This window comes from Pseudonaja textilis, chromosome 4 (assembly GCF_049901715.1).
Source record: "Pseudonaja textilis isolate UNSWEBS1 chromosome 4, rPseTex1.2, whole genome shotgun sequence".
NCBI lineage: Eukaryota > Metazoa > Chordata > Lepidosauria > Squamata > Elapidae > Pseudonaja > Pseudonaja textilis.
This window is the reverse complement of record NC_141993.1, coordinates 63,782,842-63,798,783: the sequence shown is the minus strand read 5'-3', so window position 1 is coordinate 63,798,783 and position 15,942 is coordinate 63,782,842. Positions and strand designations below refer to the sequence as shown.

Here is a 15,942-nt window from a genome sequence, read left to right as displayed (position 1 = left end):
TCTTAGTGAAGCAGCTCTCACCTTAGTAAGTTCTGTATTCTAAGTTGTTGCATAGAATTTCTCACAACTGCTTCCCAATAGTTTATCTTCTAGCTTACATAAGCTTTGGAAGTGACTGATTAGCTGTTGCTTTTCAGCCCTAGCAGTTCTATTTGGATTACATTGCTACTTTTTATTTAATAATATCACATTTCTATAAAAGAAAAATAATTAAGTATATGCCTTATAGCAAAGTTATCAAATTTGATGTCATCAAGGGCCACAACAGGGTTGTGTTTGACTTCAGTGGGCTGGGGTGGGCATAGCCAGCTTGATGTCATTCATGTTGGGAGCACCTGTGGTGGCCCAAATGCTCTGCCAGTGAAAAGGGGCTTCCAGGCTCCGTTTTTGGCTGTGAGGGCCCTCTGCAACCCTCTGTCAACAAAAACAGAGCCCTCCCAAGCTCCATTTTCACTGGCAGAGGCACTGTGGGCTGGTCCTTCACTGTTTCCAGTGCAGCCCTGCGGGACTGATCTAAGCACCCTGCAGGCCAAATCTGGTCCCCGGGCCTTGAATTTGACCTTATAGGATATTATCCATTCTGATGTAGAAACTGTCTATATCCTGAGAAAATAAAAGCAGTTGCCAAGAGAAATCATAACATTTGATTTGCTAAAGAACAGTTAAAAAAAGAAATATGTGTTTAACAAATCTTTCTACTTTAGGACATTTGCCGTATGATTGAGAACTGTAATTCTCTATTGCTATAGTTTCAGTACTTATTTTTTAGTGTCCTCTTTTCTTGCCCTGCATATTCAAGACTATAATTTTGGGTCTAAAACTTTGGGTCTAAAACTAATTTTGGGTCCTGTTTCCTATTTTTATTGGAAGCTTGTCCTTTCTTAGCTTATTCACCAGATGCATAAAAGATGAATAATAAAAATCTTTCTATTTTCATTCTTGGAAGGTATTTTATGTGTTACGTGTTACTATCATTGTTTGGCATGTTTCAGCCAAATTTATTTTATCTCCCAGACAGCTTGAGGCATTGAATTGGGAAAGAGAGTGTAGTAAAGTCTGAGAATTTTATATACCACCATTTTCTTAATTGTGAGTTAGTTCATTTCAGGTAGAATTACTAGCATGGAAAGAGAATACAGTTTTTGAGGTTCTTGCAATGACCTCATCAGTTTTGAAATGAGATACTCAGCAATTGCTTAGCTTTCAATGTCCACAGTTATAGAGGGGCTCTAAATCTATGAAATCTGCAACGTTTGAGTAGAAAGTGCAGAAAATGATGCCAGATTCATTGTATGGCATATATTGTATTTTCATGATGTTTTATCACTTTGAATTTTACTAATATTCCTATAAAAATCATCATCAAGAGAAGAAAATAAAAATTTTAGACAAGAAACTTGGAATTTTATTTTATCTTGAAGACTCAAACAGAATAATTGTATACCTGTTCTGGAATATCGTACATGTTTATGAATTATTATATATACAATAATATGAAATCATAACTGCCAGTTCTTTAGTTTATATTGGGTGTCATGATTCTGAGGGGGAGGTTGAGCAGCTGTCAGGGAGTGGGAGTGTGGCTTTTGTTGGCTTTGGAAGAAACTGGGGAAGGGCACAGTCCAACTAGGCATTCAGAGGAAGACCCAGGGCCATCCCCTCTTCATCCTAAGGCACGCAGGGAGGAACGGAGAAGGGAGCAATATGAGTTACGGGGGAGAAAAAGGCCCTGATTCCCTTCATTAGCTGCAGCTGGGAAAACAAGATTTAAAAAGGGCGTTTGCGCACGGCTGGAAGCAAAGCATGAATTTATCTTTGTCAAGTCTTATCTGGGTTCTGGCGTCCTTCCAACTGTGTGCGTTTCATTGTCTTTTGAAGTCTGCAATTCCTTATCCTGCCCTGTCTCGTTAATTGCTGCAGCATGGTTTGTACTGATTTTTATTTATAATTTTTATGTACTCTGGGTTTGGACTGAATTTCTCCCCTTTAAAAACTGTTCTTGGGAGAGTTTTTTCTCCAGTCTATGATAACTGGACATTGGGGGCCAAGTTGGAGATATTAGAGGGACTTTACCTACTTTTGTGACTTTGTTGCATTTGTTCCACATCCTGGGTCATCGCATTGGCCTTCATATGAGTCCATCCCAAGAATCTAGAATTTTGCAATGTATCAGCTTAGTATACAGTATATATGCACCCAAGCAATGTAACTGATAGATGGAAATTTTGTCAATGCTCATATTTTCTAAGTGTCCAAGATTAGTTTTTGAAATGGCACCCAGTGTACCAATAACCAGTGAGTTCACCATGGTTGGTTTACATCATAATCTTTCATCTTAAATTTTCCTTTATAATTTTCTCCAATTCTTTGTCTTTTATTCATAGTCTTATATTGTTCTTACATTCTTATGGTTAATTGCATAGTCAGCCAGATGTTCAGACTGGATTTGGCATTTTATCCACCTGTTGAGTCCTTCCTAAGCCCCTGGAATAAACTAATGAGGGATAGGCAAACTTGAGAGATAGCAAGTTGAAAAATATTCTACAGCTGTACTGGCTTCTTCTATTGCCAGCTCCCCCTACAGTCTGCCTCTATTGATTGAGTTATTTCTGGCAAGGATTTTTTTTGGTCCTGGGTAGACCTTTGCTCTTCTTCCATTTTCTCTTCTGTGAATATTTTATTTTGTATTATAAATCAATATTGATCCACTAGCCTCTGTTCTGTTATTTCTGATTCTTGATGTTGTTCTTTCCAGAATTGATACATTCAGTTGAAATATTCTTTTCTTGTCATACTTGATCTGTAATAACACATTATTATTATTATTTTTACAATCTCTGTATATTTGCCATTGGTAGAATACCCTTCTTTTCAGTAGTTCTGCAGTTGCTGGTCCTGGTTGCTCAGCCATCAGTTCTGAGTTTTGTGGCCCATTTTCCATTAGATGTTCAGACAGTCAAACACCTAGTGCAGTCCTTATTTACCCAGGCAATGGCTGATCCAGATTGGGTTTCTGTAATTTACATCTGACTATAATTTTATGATTCCTCTGGTGAGACCTGTCCAGTATGGTTGAACCTCTGACATAGCTCTCATCTTCCTCAGAACACACAAGCCCATAACCATGTCAAGGCAGTGCCTCACTGGGGGATTCTTACTCTTTTGTTATCTTCTTTTAGTGTGTTTTGTTTTTCTGAAATGATTACCTTAAAAGTAAGAAATTATGTGAAAATAGGATGGGATGTTTTCTCTATATATTTTTCCTAGATAGCAGTCTAATTATTGATCTAAGGTCATCTGAGTTCAAAAAGCAATTGATAATTTGTCAGAAAAATGTTTTAAAGGAAAGTGACAGAACCATCTCTATCTATTGGAACAGATGGAATATGTGCCTACTTCTTAAAAAAGCTATCCACTGCCATAGCCAAACCTCCAAGCATAATCTTTCAGGACCAGCTCCTTGCCAAAACTATGGTCACAAGCCATGGTCATCCCCATCTTCAAAAAGGGAGACCCCAGCCTAGTTGAAAATTACAGACCAATCTCTTTATGCTGCGTCACCTGTAAAGTCATGGAATCAATTATTAACCAATCCATCATACTCCACTTAGAAACAAACAACCTACTCTCTAATAAACAATTTGGTTTCAGGAAAAAAACTATCATGTAATCTGCAACTCTTACACTGCAAAAACATATGGACTACACAACTCGATCAGGGCAAAGCAATAGATGCAATCTACATAGACTTCTGTAATTAAGTGATTTACGGTATCTCTGAACACCTGCATAACTGGATAGAAGCATTCCTGTCAAACAGACAACAAATGGTCAAAATTGGGAGCGTCCTATCAAATTCTGTACCTGTCAACAGTGGTGTCCCCCAAGGCAGTGTTCTAGGACCAACTCTTTTCATACTCTACATAAATGATCTCTGTGATCATATGAAGAGCAACTGTGTTCTCCTTGCTGATGATGTAAAGCTATTCAACACCATAGACAATACTGCTACCCTTCAAAAAGACCTTGACTATGTATCAGAATGGTCAGACAAATGGCAACTTCAGATCTCAAAAAATAAATGCTCTGTCCTACATATTGGCAAAAAAAATCAGAAAATAAAATACAGGCTGAATAGTTAAGACCTTGTTGATGATCCAAATTCTGTCAAGGATCTTGGAGTACTCATTTCTAATGACCTAAGTGCTAGAGCCCGCTGTAACTACATAGCCAAAAAAGGCGATAAGAGTTGTTAACCTAATCTTACATAGCTTTTTCTCTGGTAATATTACACTAATAACTAGAGCATACAAAACATTTGCTAGACCAATACTCGAATACAGCTCATCAGTCTGAAACCCACATTATGTATCTGATATTAACACAGTTGAGAAAGTCCAGAAATATTTCACAAGAGGAGTTCTCCACTCCTCTACTCGTTGCAGAATACCTTATGCCACCAGACTTGAAATTCTAGACCTAGAAAACCTAGAACTATGCCGCCTTCGGTCCAATCTAAGTATAGTATATAAAATAATATATTGCAATGTCCTACCAGTCAATGAATACTTCAGCTTCAACCATAACAACACAAGAGCAAACAATAGATACAAACTCAAGGTTAATCGCATCAAGCTTGATTGCAGGAAATAAAACTTCAGCAACAGAGTGATCAATGTCTGGAATACTCTACCTGACTCTGTGGTTTCTTCCTCAAACCCCCAAAACTTTAACCTTAGACTGTCTACTATTGACCTCACCCCTTTCCTAAGAGATCTGTAGGGGGCGTGCATAAGCATACCAACGTGCCTAATGTCCCTGTCCTATTGTTTATTTTATTTTATTTTTTCTTATATGTATCCGTGTATTCATAATTATGTTTTTACTTATACCTATTATCTTGTAAGCAATTGACAAAAATAAATAAAATAAATAAATAAATAAATTTTCTTGTTTGCTTTCTTCTGGACGTGTACATTGTTTTGTTTCTAGCAAATACCTGTGCCCTTGAAAATATCTGTGTTCAAATGTCTCCTAAAGCTAGTTCTACCAAACTTACATTTTATCACCTCCTAAAAATAACTCAGCCAAAATATTGTTAGCAAAATCCATTATAAATATGCACTTGGAAATTTCATGCAACTGTTTTGATCAACAGTTTGAGCTTGCAAATAAGCATATGTGTTTACAGATGATCTAGTCTTTCACTAGACTAGCTCACCAAAAGCTTCTGCTGAATGTTTACTTTAATGAGATTATCATTTTGAGTTTTGTACTTTGTATTTTTTTCTGCAAAAGTTTATTTTTTTGTGTTCCTTAAATGGCCAATTGGAATTTAAGCCAAGAAAATTTGATTCAAAGCCAGAATGAACAGTAGTTTAATCAGCTAACTTAATTAGAAATGATGTTTCTATGACACTTTTTTTTCACCTACAATGAGACAGGCCCACAATGCAAATACCTACTCATATAATAATCAGTTAGCAATATTGAATATCTAAATTAGCTATGGAATTAAGTTCTTTTTTCCAGTTCTTTTTAGATAATAGTTACAAATGACATGGTATTTGCTGTTTTCCTTTCCCTTTCCTTCTTTATAAATGTTTCTTCTTGTAACATATATGTTTTACTGTGCAAAGCACATTATTAAAAAAGGATAATTTAGAAGGCATTTTGCAATAAATAGGCATAAAAGTTAAATCAAAAGTACCAGGACAAGGATAATGCTGAAGCAGCTCAAGTTTTCCTGGATACGCAGTGATATATTTTGTCATATAAATTATTCATTCAATAAAAATAGCTGAGCATTCTGTATTAATAAAGAGTTGAAAATAGTGAAGCAAAAAACCAAATTAAACCTTACTTTCTTTACTCAAAGTTACATTATCAAAGAAATCACAAGTATATGATACTGCTTGGTTTGTAACCTCTAGAAGAAAATGGTGTCACTTTCCAGAATGCTCCTAAAAAGTTGGCAAGGATTATATTTAATCTTGAACATTAAATATGGATAGTTATAAATATCTCTTAATACACTACTCATTAGATTGATTCCCACTTTTTAGAAAATTATTTTGCTTTTGGGATAACTTGGGAGTTTTTATCTAATTACATCTTTAGCTTAGTTACATCAGCCCACAAGTATACATTTAATTATTTGTTGGGGTTTGGATGCTAGTATCAGCCCATGCTTGGAACTATTGAACTTAAAGGATAAGAACTTTTTTTAAAAGATGGATGTCATTTTCCTTTTGGGCCATTTGTCTCATGAGAAAATCCAGAATAAGTGTACACTAGAAGTATTTATTGTACAAATTACAAATGTCAGTTTACATGGATCACAATGAGATCAATCTCTCGGGTCTTATACATCAATCAGCCACATAGATAGAGCTGTTGTTGATTATATATTCACATATATTCACTCATTAGTGTAGTTTTCAATATCTCATTAGTGTAGTGTTTAATATTATAGATAGACTAGAGAGTGATAAATTATCGCTTGTCTTGGACTTGTGTTTGTATGTGGAAATAATGTAGAACGAGAGTCATAATATAGAAAGCATAACAAAGAATCAGAAACAATTAAAGTGGACATTCCCCTTGGAAGGAGCTGAAAGATCAACGCTGTACAGTCCAACAGCAGTACAGCAGATGGTTATACTTATTCAAAAACCAGAAATTAAAAGTATAATTTACAAGATGTGGTTGGCAATTTTAAACCTGTGGTGTGTAAACCATGGAAAGGGAAAATGACTAAAACCAGAATATTGTGGTTTCACCGCAAATATAGATATGAAGAAAAAAGGAACTGGCTAGACTATTAAGACAATGGAAGAAAGATAAATCATTTGACAGGGTATCGATGAACTCTGAAAATATCAAGCACTAAAAAGTAGGAACAAATAGGATTTACTATAAAAGCCAGTGGTAAGAATTAAGACTGTCATGTTTACAAAATAATGCTATAAAATTTATAAACTAATTTCCCAAGGCCAGAGAAAAATAAATGTAGTAATAGAAACACATATTTCACCTGAGGTTTGGATAGCTTATTTTAAAAGGAAATTTGAGGATATTAAGAAGAATAGTTAATGGGTACAATTTATTAAAATTATCATTAAAATGTCCCCAAGAAACTGCTACAGAAATTAAGACAATAATTTCACAACAGACAGTTGGCAAAGGCCCAGGAGAGTGTATGTTATCACCAAATATTTTAAGGCACTCCCTGATTGATGGGTTCCTATGCATGCTTCCTTGTTTATTTATATCAATGCTACTGGGCAAATCCCTCTATGTGGGGAAAACAGTGCATTAATTCCAATATTAAAAGGGAGATTCCAAAAACCCTGCTAATTTTCACTCCAAAAATCTCATTGTATATAGTAAGCTATATACAACATATATTTTAAACTGCTGAATGACATAAGTTATCATGCCCTATTGAGGGACTGCATATTTCTTTAAAGGTTTTAGACAGGATGGATAGCTTGAGTTGGATAAATATCAATTTTTTAAAAGATGCACAAGGAATGTCATATTATTTACAGTCCCTTATATCTCATTCCCAGAAACAAGTTTCATAGGACTTTATTTTCAAACAATGTAACAGCATATTAGATAGAAAGGTCAAAGATTTGACCTCTTATTACAATATATATTGTATCAGGAACTTAGACCTACCTAGATTGGAGATTTGTTAATCCAACTAAATGAGTCTAGATTTAGAATAAAAAAAATCTATATTTTGTTGTCTGATGTTGATGAGTGGACAACCAGCTAAATATAAGCCAGCAATGTGCAGCAGTAGCAGCCAAAAAAGTTAATGCAATCCTAAATTGCATTAACAGAGGGATAAAATTGAGATCAAGTGAGGTACTAATACCACTCTATAAAGCCTTAGTAAGACCACACCTAGAATACTGCATCCAGTTTTGGTCACCACATTATAAAAAAGATGTTGAGACTTTAGAAAAAGTACAGAGAAGAGCAACCAGGATGATTAAGAGACTGGAGACTAAAACATATGAAGAACGATTACAGGAACTGGGCATGACTAGTCTAGTGAAGAAAAGGACCAAGGGAGACATGATAGCAGTCTTCCAATATTTGAGGGGCTGCCACAGAGAGGAAGGGATCAAGCTATTTTCTAAAGCACCTGTAGGCCAGACAAAAAATAATGGATGGAAACTGAACAAGGAGAGATTTAACCTGGAAATAAGGAGAAACTTTCTGACAGTGAGAACAATCAACCAACGGAACAGCTTGGCCTCGGAAGTTGTGGGAGCATCATCACTTGACACCTTCAAGAAGATATTGGACTGCCATTTGTCAGAAATGGTGTAGGTCTCCCGCTTAGGTGGGGGGTTGGACTAGATGACCTATAAAATCCTTTCCAACTCTGATTATCTGTTATCTGAATGTGGAACAAAGCAAGTTGCATTGTTCCCAATTTAATGCTGTTAATATTAGAGGGGATATATTGAACTGATATCAATCATTGTTATTTTATTTTATTTTTTCTAAAACCTATGGTTCAAAAGCATACAAATATGAATAAATACATACTACTTCAATGGGAAGGTAACTGTTCTGTGATGTCAAATGAATATAAAAATATAGAGCAGTGTTCGACAATTTCATTTGTCTATTATTCCTGGAAGGAACAGAATGCAAGTATTAAGCAAAACAATTACTCAAAGGTAAAATATTAGTAGCTTCTAAAACACCTGCATATTTGGAGGGGGGGAACTAAAAGAGGGAGCTCATTTGCATTGATAGAGATCAATGATGGTTCTTCTGAAAAACTTCTTTGTGGAGGCTTATCCAAAATTGTTTGCCTTGAATTGGATCCATTTCAAGAAAGGGAATGTCATATTTAGCCTTCTCCTTTTCTAAGCATCTTCTCATTATTACTAAACAGGCAATAATAGCAAGTTAAAGATCTTTAAAATAATGATTTAGTTATTGCTGGAAACCGCTTGTAAAGATTTAAATGATGATTATGACAATTTCTAGTGACCTTGATTCTGTGTTATTCAGATAAATGAGTACATGTAGCTAAAAATGTAACTCTGTGATGAAAGAAAAATGGCAGTGGAATGCTTAATAACAGCTAATGCTATCTAATAATCTTTGCATAATAACTTGTCAAAATCCCAGTGTTATTATCTATCTGCAATTCTGATTTTCTAGCACTGAGACATGTTTCATTGCCAATATTTTTTCAAGAATAAATTGTTCTTTTGATTTTAAAATAAATTGTTACTATATATTATTTTTCAGCATTGTCATCACCCTTTCCTTATTGGTAGTATTATAACTATAGAACTGTAAGCCAGAAGAATGTACTAATCTTTAATTTCTTCATTGCAGTTCTTTGATAGCTATGACACCTTAATTGATGCATTTCTATGCCATATAATAATAGTAGCAAAGAAACAGTAGCAAAATATAGTTTAGTCAGAAATAAGTCATTTTGGGTTTATTGAGGCTTACCCTTAGTTAGAGTAAGCTTTTGGCTGAAGCATATAAGACCAGAAGTCTATGGAGATTCTCAGTCATCCAGGTCATGGTTGCCCCAGAGATGCTTTTCAAGAGGCAACTAGACTTTCTGTTTTTTCTTTGAAGACATTTAGCTTCTCATCCAAGAAGCTTCTTCAGCTCTGCCTGGATATTGGGGAATGGAAGGATTTATAGACTCCTTGCAGACAGCTGGTTTGCAAAGAATGCAAAGCACCAGCTGTCTGCAAGGAGTATAAATCCGTCCATTCCCCATCATCTAGTCAGAGCTGAAGAAGCTTCTTGGATGAGACATTTGGGGGGGTGGGGGGGATGACAGAATAAGAACAAGTAATTTTGCTATGAGATTTTCCAAGGTAATGGAGTCCATTCTGGTGGATTGTGTTATTTTGTTTTTATATCCATACATATGTCTCAGCCCTGGGAAGCAGAAAAGGGCAACCATTTCTGAAATATTGCCCAAAAACCTTGCCAGAAACTTGTCCAGTGAGTTGCCAAGAGTCAACATTGACTTGAAGGGACAAAAATGAATTAGAAAAATGAAATGATTTTGTAGTCGTAGAATTTGCTAGTATTTTTTAGCATATTTTCCAAATATGCTGTTTCCAAAGCTACTCCAGTAGAACTCTCCACATATGAAATCTATTTAATCAGAAAGCTTTGTGGATATATGTGTATGAAATTAGATAGATGAAGGAAAGGAAGGAAAGAAGGAAGGAAGGAAGGAAAGAAAGATTATAGATAGACAGACAGACAGGTGATATCATACCCTTTGCATGTATACATAAATTCAGCATATACATTCAAAGAGGTGTTCAAGCTGAAATGCATATGTCTTTAGACATATACAAAGAAATAATGCATGTGGCTTTGTTAAAACTGTACTGGTTAACTATATAACATAACTTACTATATGCTACCTAAATGTTTATGCTATATCTACAATAATAGTTGTAGTTGCAAATTCAGGGTTTTAAAAAATGTTCCAGTCAGAGCAGTGATAAAATTGTCTGACTCTCAAAGGGGTGCTTACTGTATATGTAAAAAGCTGTCTTTTATTGCAAAAATGTATGTCCTTTATTTCTTGTCCTCACCCTTTTCAGTCTTGTTCCTTAATCTTATTTGGTTGTTTGCCATAGTTATGCTTTGCTTTAAGAGTATTTTACATAATCAGGAACATGCTTTATAAAGAAGTTAGGAGATCTCATTATAAAGTAGTATGGATTTTTTTTTGTTCTAGGCAACATTTTTCTGTGACTGTGACAATGAATACCTGGGTGTTTTCTGTGAAGAATTTAATGCCTGTCAAAGCAACCCTTGTCAGAGTAATGGAACTTGCATGGATATGGCAGAAAAACATGTTGGAAAAAATTTCTCCTGTACTTGTCTTCCTGGTATGTTTTGAATCATGTTATCATTTGTACAGTGCCTCCACTTTGCTTAGGAGAGCAGAGCATCTCTGGATACTGAAGGGATAAGGAAGCTAACAGAACTAGATATAAGTTTATATGAGGATCACCAATACAAAAAGAGAGACATGTGTGCGTGTGTGTGCATGTCCGTCCGTCCGTCCATGTATATATATACATACATACAAATACATAAAATCCTGTCCTAGCTTCCCCACATTTTCAATCTAGTGGCCAACTCCATTTAAAAGTAATCTGGGAAACTGTTTTAACTTGTACATATGCACATGACATGAAGATGGCTAAAGATCGGATTCTGAAAGACCTCCTGTATGGATAATTAGTGCCTGGAAAGTGCCCCAGAGGGAGACCACAGCTGCGATTAAGGATATCTGCAAGAGGGACCTAAAGGCCATAGGAATGGATATCAACAGCTGGGAAACCTTGACCTCTGATTGTTCAGCTTTGAGGCTAAAGACACAGCATGGCCTTCTTCAATTCGAAGAGACACTTGTTCGGCAGGCTGAGGCAAAGAGGCAGTCCTGGAACCAGAGATATCCGGGGGCTGGGCAGGAGACAGATTGTATCTGTCCTCAGTGTGGAAGGGATTGCTGTTCTTGAATTGGCCTTTATAGCCACATTAGATGCTGTTTTTAGGACCTCTTTTTAGAGCATGATACCATAGTCTCTTGAGACTGAAGGATGCCAATGATGATGCATATGACATATTTGAATATAGGTTAAATATATATGTGATGAACTGTATGGAACGGATCAAAAACAGATTGAATCTTGGCAAGTCAGTCTCAAAGCTGCCTTTTCAAGGGTTATTGTTTATGCAGAGACTCCCTGGCACAAGGGAGGCACTTTCACTGAAGAGTGCAAGTGATGAGTTCTATTGGATGGGTTCTCAATGGGACAAGCAGATGCTTTGAATGGCTGGAAGGGTGGTTTCAAGCAATAGATTCCAGCCTCTCTAGAGTGCTTTAACATATTTCAGTTCAAGTGTTAGAAAAACATGCAAGAGTGTTTGATGGAGCTGCACAAAACCTGGCCTGCAGGGCCAATAATATGGTTGTGTAAGCTGTCATTGATGTGATGAATGAAATATTACACATTTTGGGGTGTATTATTCTATGTGTTGATTATGTTCATGTTTATTATGTGTTTAATGACAATTGTACATTGTTTGTTACTGGGGGGTTTATAGTTAAATTATGTACAGCGTTGGAATTACTGGAAACAGGACGTAACAGATACATTTCATATCACTGATGCACATTTTATTTAGGAGTTCCAGTTAATGTGACTTGCCTAGTTCCAGAAGCACAATTTCCTTAGAAAGGTTTGGAAGTTTGTTACATCTGCATTAGCCTACATACCAGAATGAGATCAGCAGGCAATAAAATGGGGTCAGGTGGTACTGCATAGATATTGTAAAACAGATGATCTATTCAGTTTATGTCTGTGTCAGTCTCTCCACTTCCTTTTTAAAGAAAGAGAAGGGGACTTCAGATTTTCCCCACGTAGCAGAATTGAGTTATATAGCAAACTGTGACTTTCAGTGGTATTGAATTTCTGATAGTTCTGGCCAGTATAATTAGTTGGCAGGAATGATGAATTTTGAAGTCCATCTATATAGTGAGGTTCTCAATTTTATATCATTATAGGAAAATAATTGAAGAGACTCCCATGTCTTTTCCCCATAATACCCAATTCCTCTGTTCTGTTGGAAGTACTGGATTGCTTTTTTATATATTTGATGGATAAATTGGAATAGATTGGTCTACCAAAGTTAAAAATTATACAGTACAATATTCTCTCCTTTGTTTACACAACATATTAATTTTTCAAAGCTGAATTCTTTTAAGTACTGTAAACAAGATGCTGCCTCTTAAAGTATACATTTCTTGTATGTAATATAAATAATAACAGAAGTATTCTTATCAAGAAATAGAGAGAAATACACACACACACACACACACACACACACACACACACACACACACCAAGAGAACTAAATAATGCCTGAAATTATATTATCTAGAAAGACTGTTTGATTAAAACAATCCTGCAATTAATTTTAAAGTAGAATTACTTGAGTAGCATGTACTGTCAAGGTCAAAGCAAGTGAAAAATCATATTCATTTAGCTAAAAGAAGTAATAGTTTGGCCAACGCATTGTATAAGTCTTAAAAATAGAAAACTGCCCAGTCACTGGAAAAGAACTGTTAACTGTACTGCAAACATTGTTATAAAGAAATTACATCTTTAATTGGAATGCTGATGGTACTAGGAATGCTAGGAGCCAGGCTGGGATTAGAAATCTGAGTTTAAAAGAAAACAAAGACTATTCTAAGCAAGGTTTCCAAGCCTGGATCTTCTCACTTCCTGAAAAACTAACCTCATATATTATATATTACAAGTATCACTTTTCATCCAGAGTCAGTGTTGAAGCATATTGTGGATTGTTTTTGACAACTCACAACTGTGTTTGAGTAATGCATATAGTTCAAATATGCACCATATATCATAGTTACCTATTATATTAGTCTTAATTTGAATTGAAGTGTGGTCAATTCCTTGTGAACTCTTTAATATAGGAACAATGTTTTGGATGCTATTATAATATGCCAATAACTCATCTATTAATTCAATGTATTTTCCTTTCCATATTTTTAAATTATTTTATTATGCTGAAGGATATACTGGGGGAATGTGTCAGTCAGAGATTGACTATTGCATTCAACAGCCTTGCAAGAATGGAGGGACCTGCTATTCGAGTAACAGTGGATTCAATTGCCAATGTCCAGAAGGTAAGCAGTAAGTTTAAGTAATACTTAAGAAGGTACATATTTTTAATAGAACATTTAAGGGTGTTGTTGTTTCTCTCTTGCCAAGATAAGTTGACACACTGTATGTGCATATGTGTGAATACAAACCAGAATCTTCCTATCCAATCATAAGGAATTCTTGCCATCTTGCAGTTGCCCCAGTGCTTGGATCATTTGCAAAAATCTTTATGTCACCTTTTATGCAGGCATTCCTTCTTCCTGCACAAAAAAGGGTACCCCCTATTACCAAGTGGGAGCATTGTGAGAATTATCGCTTCATAGTTTCATCTGTAGAGAAAAACTGGTTAGGCAGTGGCAAACACAGCACAGCTCATTGTCATCATGCTGCTATGAGATCCTGGGAGCTAATTTGACCTCTGATGAATAAAAATATCCCACCCTAAAGTATACATGGACATATATACATGTCTTTTATGTGTTGCTGTGTAAGCAGTTGGTGTGTTGCAATGAACAATGTGTGAGTGTTCCCTGTCTGAAAGAGAATGTGTGAGCATATCTATTAAAATTCTTCTGTTGACTTTTGTTTATAGAGTTAGCAATGTTTCAGATAATAACATTGTGTATTGATTTTTGTTGTAGCTTGTATCTGGTTTGAAATTCTTTTTATATAAATTGATTTACTATCAAGTATAAATATATCTACTAAATAACAATCTGTATTAGGATTCTGTAGCCTGAGAATTCTGGAAGTTGAAGTTCAGCATATCTAATATGGTCTACGGTAGTTGGGGAAAGCTGCTAAATGCTGATAATTAAAGTGTATTTGCAGTAGCATGCTGTAACACTAGTTTTCTACCTGTCTTTAGACTGAACTTCTATTCTATAATTAGTAAACCATTTACCAATTATGCTATAGCTTATGAACAGAGCAACCCCAGTAATTTAAACAGAGAATTTTAGATATTTTTGACTCTTCCCAACAAATATATAAACAGTAACAATGAATAGTGAGACAGACACTAAAACTGAACCTAAATTAAATGGCTTTCTTAAAGTATCCTACAAAATCTGTGTCTAAAATGAGAAGAGGATGGATAGATTTTCATAATGAATGGGGGGTTTTATCCTAGATTTTATAGGCACCTTTGCTGTTGTCTGCAGCCTCATAATGGACTGCAATATTTACACATTGAATATATCTGTACTTAGCCAAAATTGAGGTAGATAACTGATATGTATGAATTTGTGCATTTTATTCATTTACATTGCTTGTATCCTGGCCATTTCCATGGATTCTAAGCAGCTTACAATGTAAACATGTTTCAGGGGACCGCCAATACCTGCAGTATAATCATATATAAAAAGAGTAAATATACATCAACAGAAATTTTAGGGGGGTTAGAAACACCATTGACTAACATACAATAAACAAGAAAGGAAGACAACCGCCCTAAAACAAAGTTTCTTTCATGTACCATGTTTCTCCAACAATACGGCCTTCACCAATGGGAAGGCCCAGCATGATTTCTAGGCATGAGGTAAAATTAAGCCCCACCCCCAAAATTTAGGTATATTTAAACCATGTGTTTCCCCACCATTTCTCACATCGTTTATTAGAACTACACGAGGTGAAGAGAAATGGGGGGAAAGGCGGGGTGGGGTGGGGAGAAAACTTGCCTTTAGGAGTGCCCTGCAGGTAGCCTAGGCTAGAATACCCCGATCTACTACCGATAGAACATCAGCCAATATAAGCTCCCCGAAGGCAGAGTCACCAGCTGCTTCGATCGACTGGTAGAAGCGGCCTCGGGGCAAGCACCCATGCATACTCCCCTCGCCGCAAGGCCGCTTCTACTGGCCGATCAAACTGGCTGGTGACTGCACTTGGGGAGCTTCCATCGCCCAAAAGACATTGCCTAATGGCAAGGGGACACGGGCAGCCATGCCTTTCCCCGAAGCAGCTGGGGACTTTGCCTTCGGGGAGCTTTCGTAGGCCGATAGAAGCGGCCTTGCGGCGAGGGGAGTGTGCATGTGCACTCATCCTGCAGATGATTCTACCAGCTGATCAAAGTGGCTGGGGACTGCCCTCGGGGGAGCTTCCATCGCCCCAAAGACACTGTCTAATGGTGAGGGGATGCGGGCAGCCACGCCTTGCCCCGAAGCAGCTGGGGACTCTGCCTTCAGGGAGCTTTCGTCGGCTGATAGAAATGACCTCG

The 15,942-nt window shown here is 36.3% G+C and overlaps 1 protein-coding gene across 1 annotated transcript in view; it reads left to right on the top strand.

The window, feature by feature from the left end:
• The window catches only part of DNER (delta/notch like EGF repeat containing), a 120,553-nt gene that overhangs the window by 78,408 nt on the left and 26,203 nt on the right, over positions 1-15,942 (top strand). The window contains exons 6-7 of the mRNA XM_087933266.1: positions 10,766-10,919; positions 13,637-13,750. Of these exons, the coding sequence (XP_087789392.1) occupies positions 10,766-10,919; positions 13,637-13,750 (268 nt within the window). The remainder of the gene's footprint in view (positions 1-10,765; positions 10,920-13,636; positions 13,751-15,942) is intronic.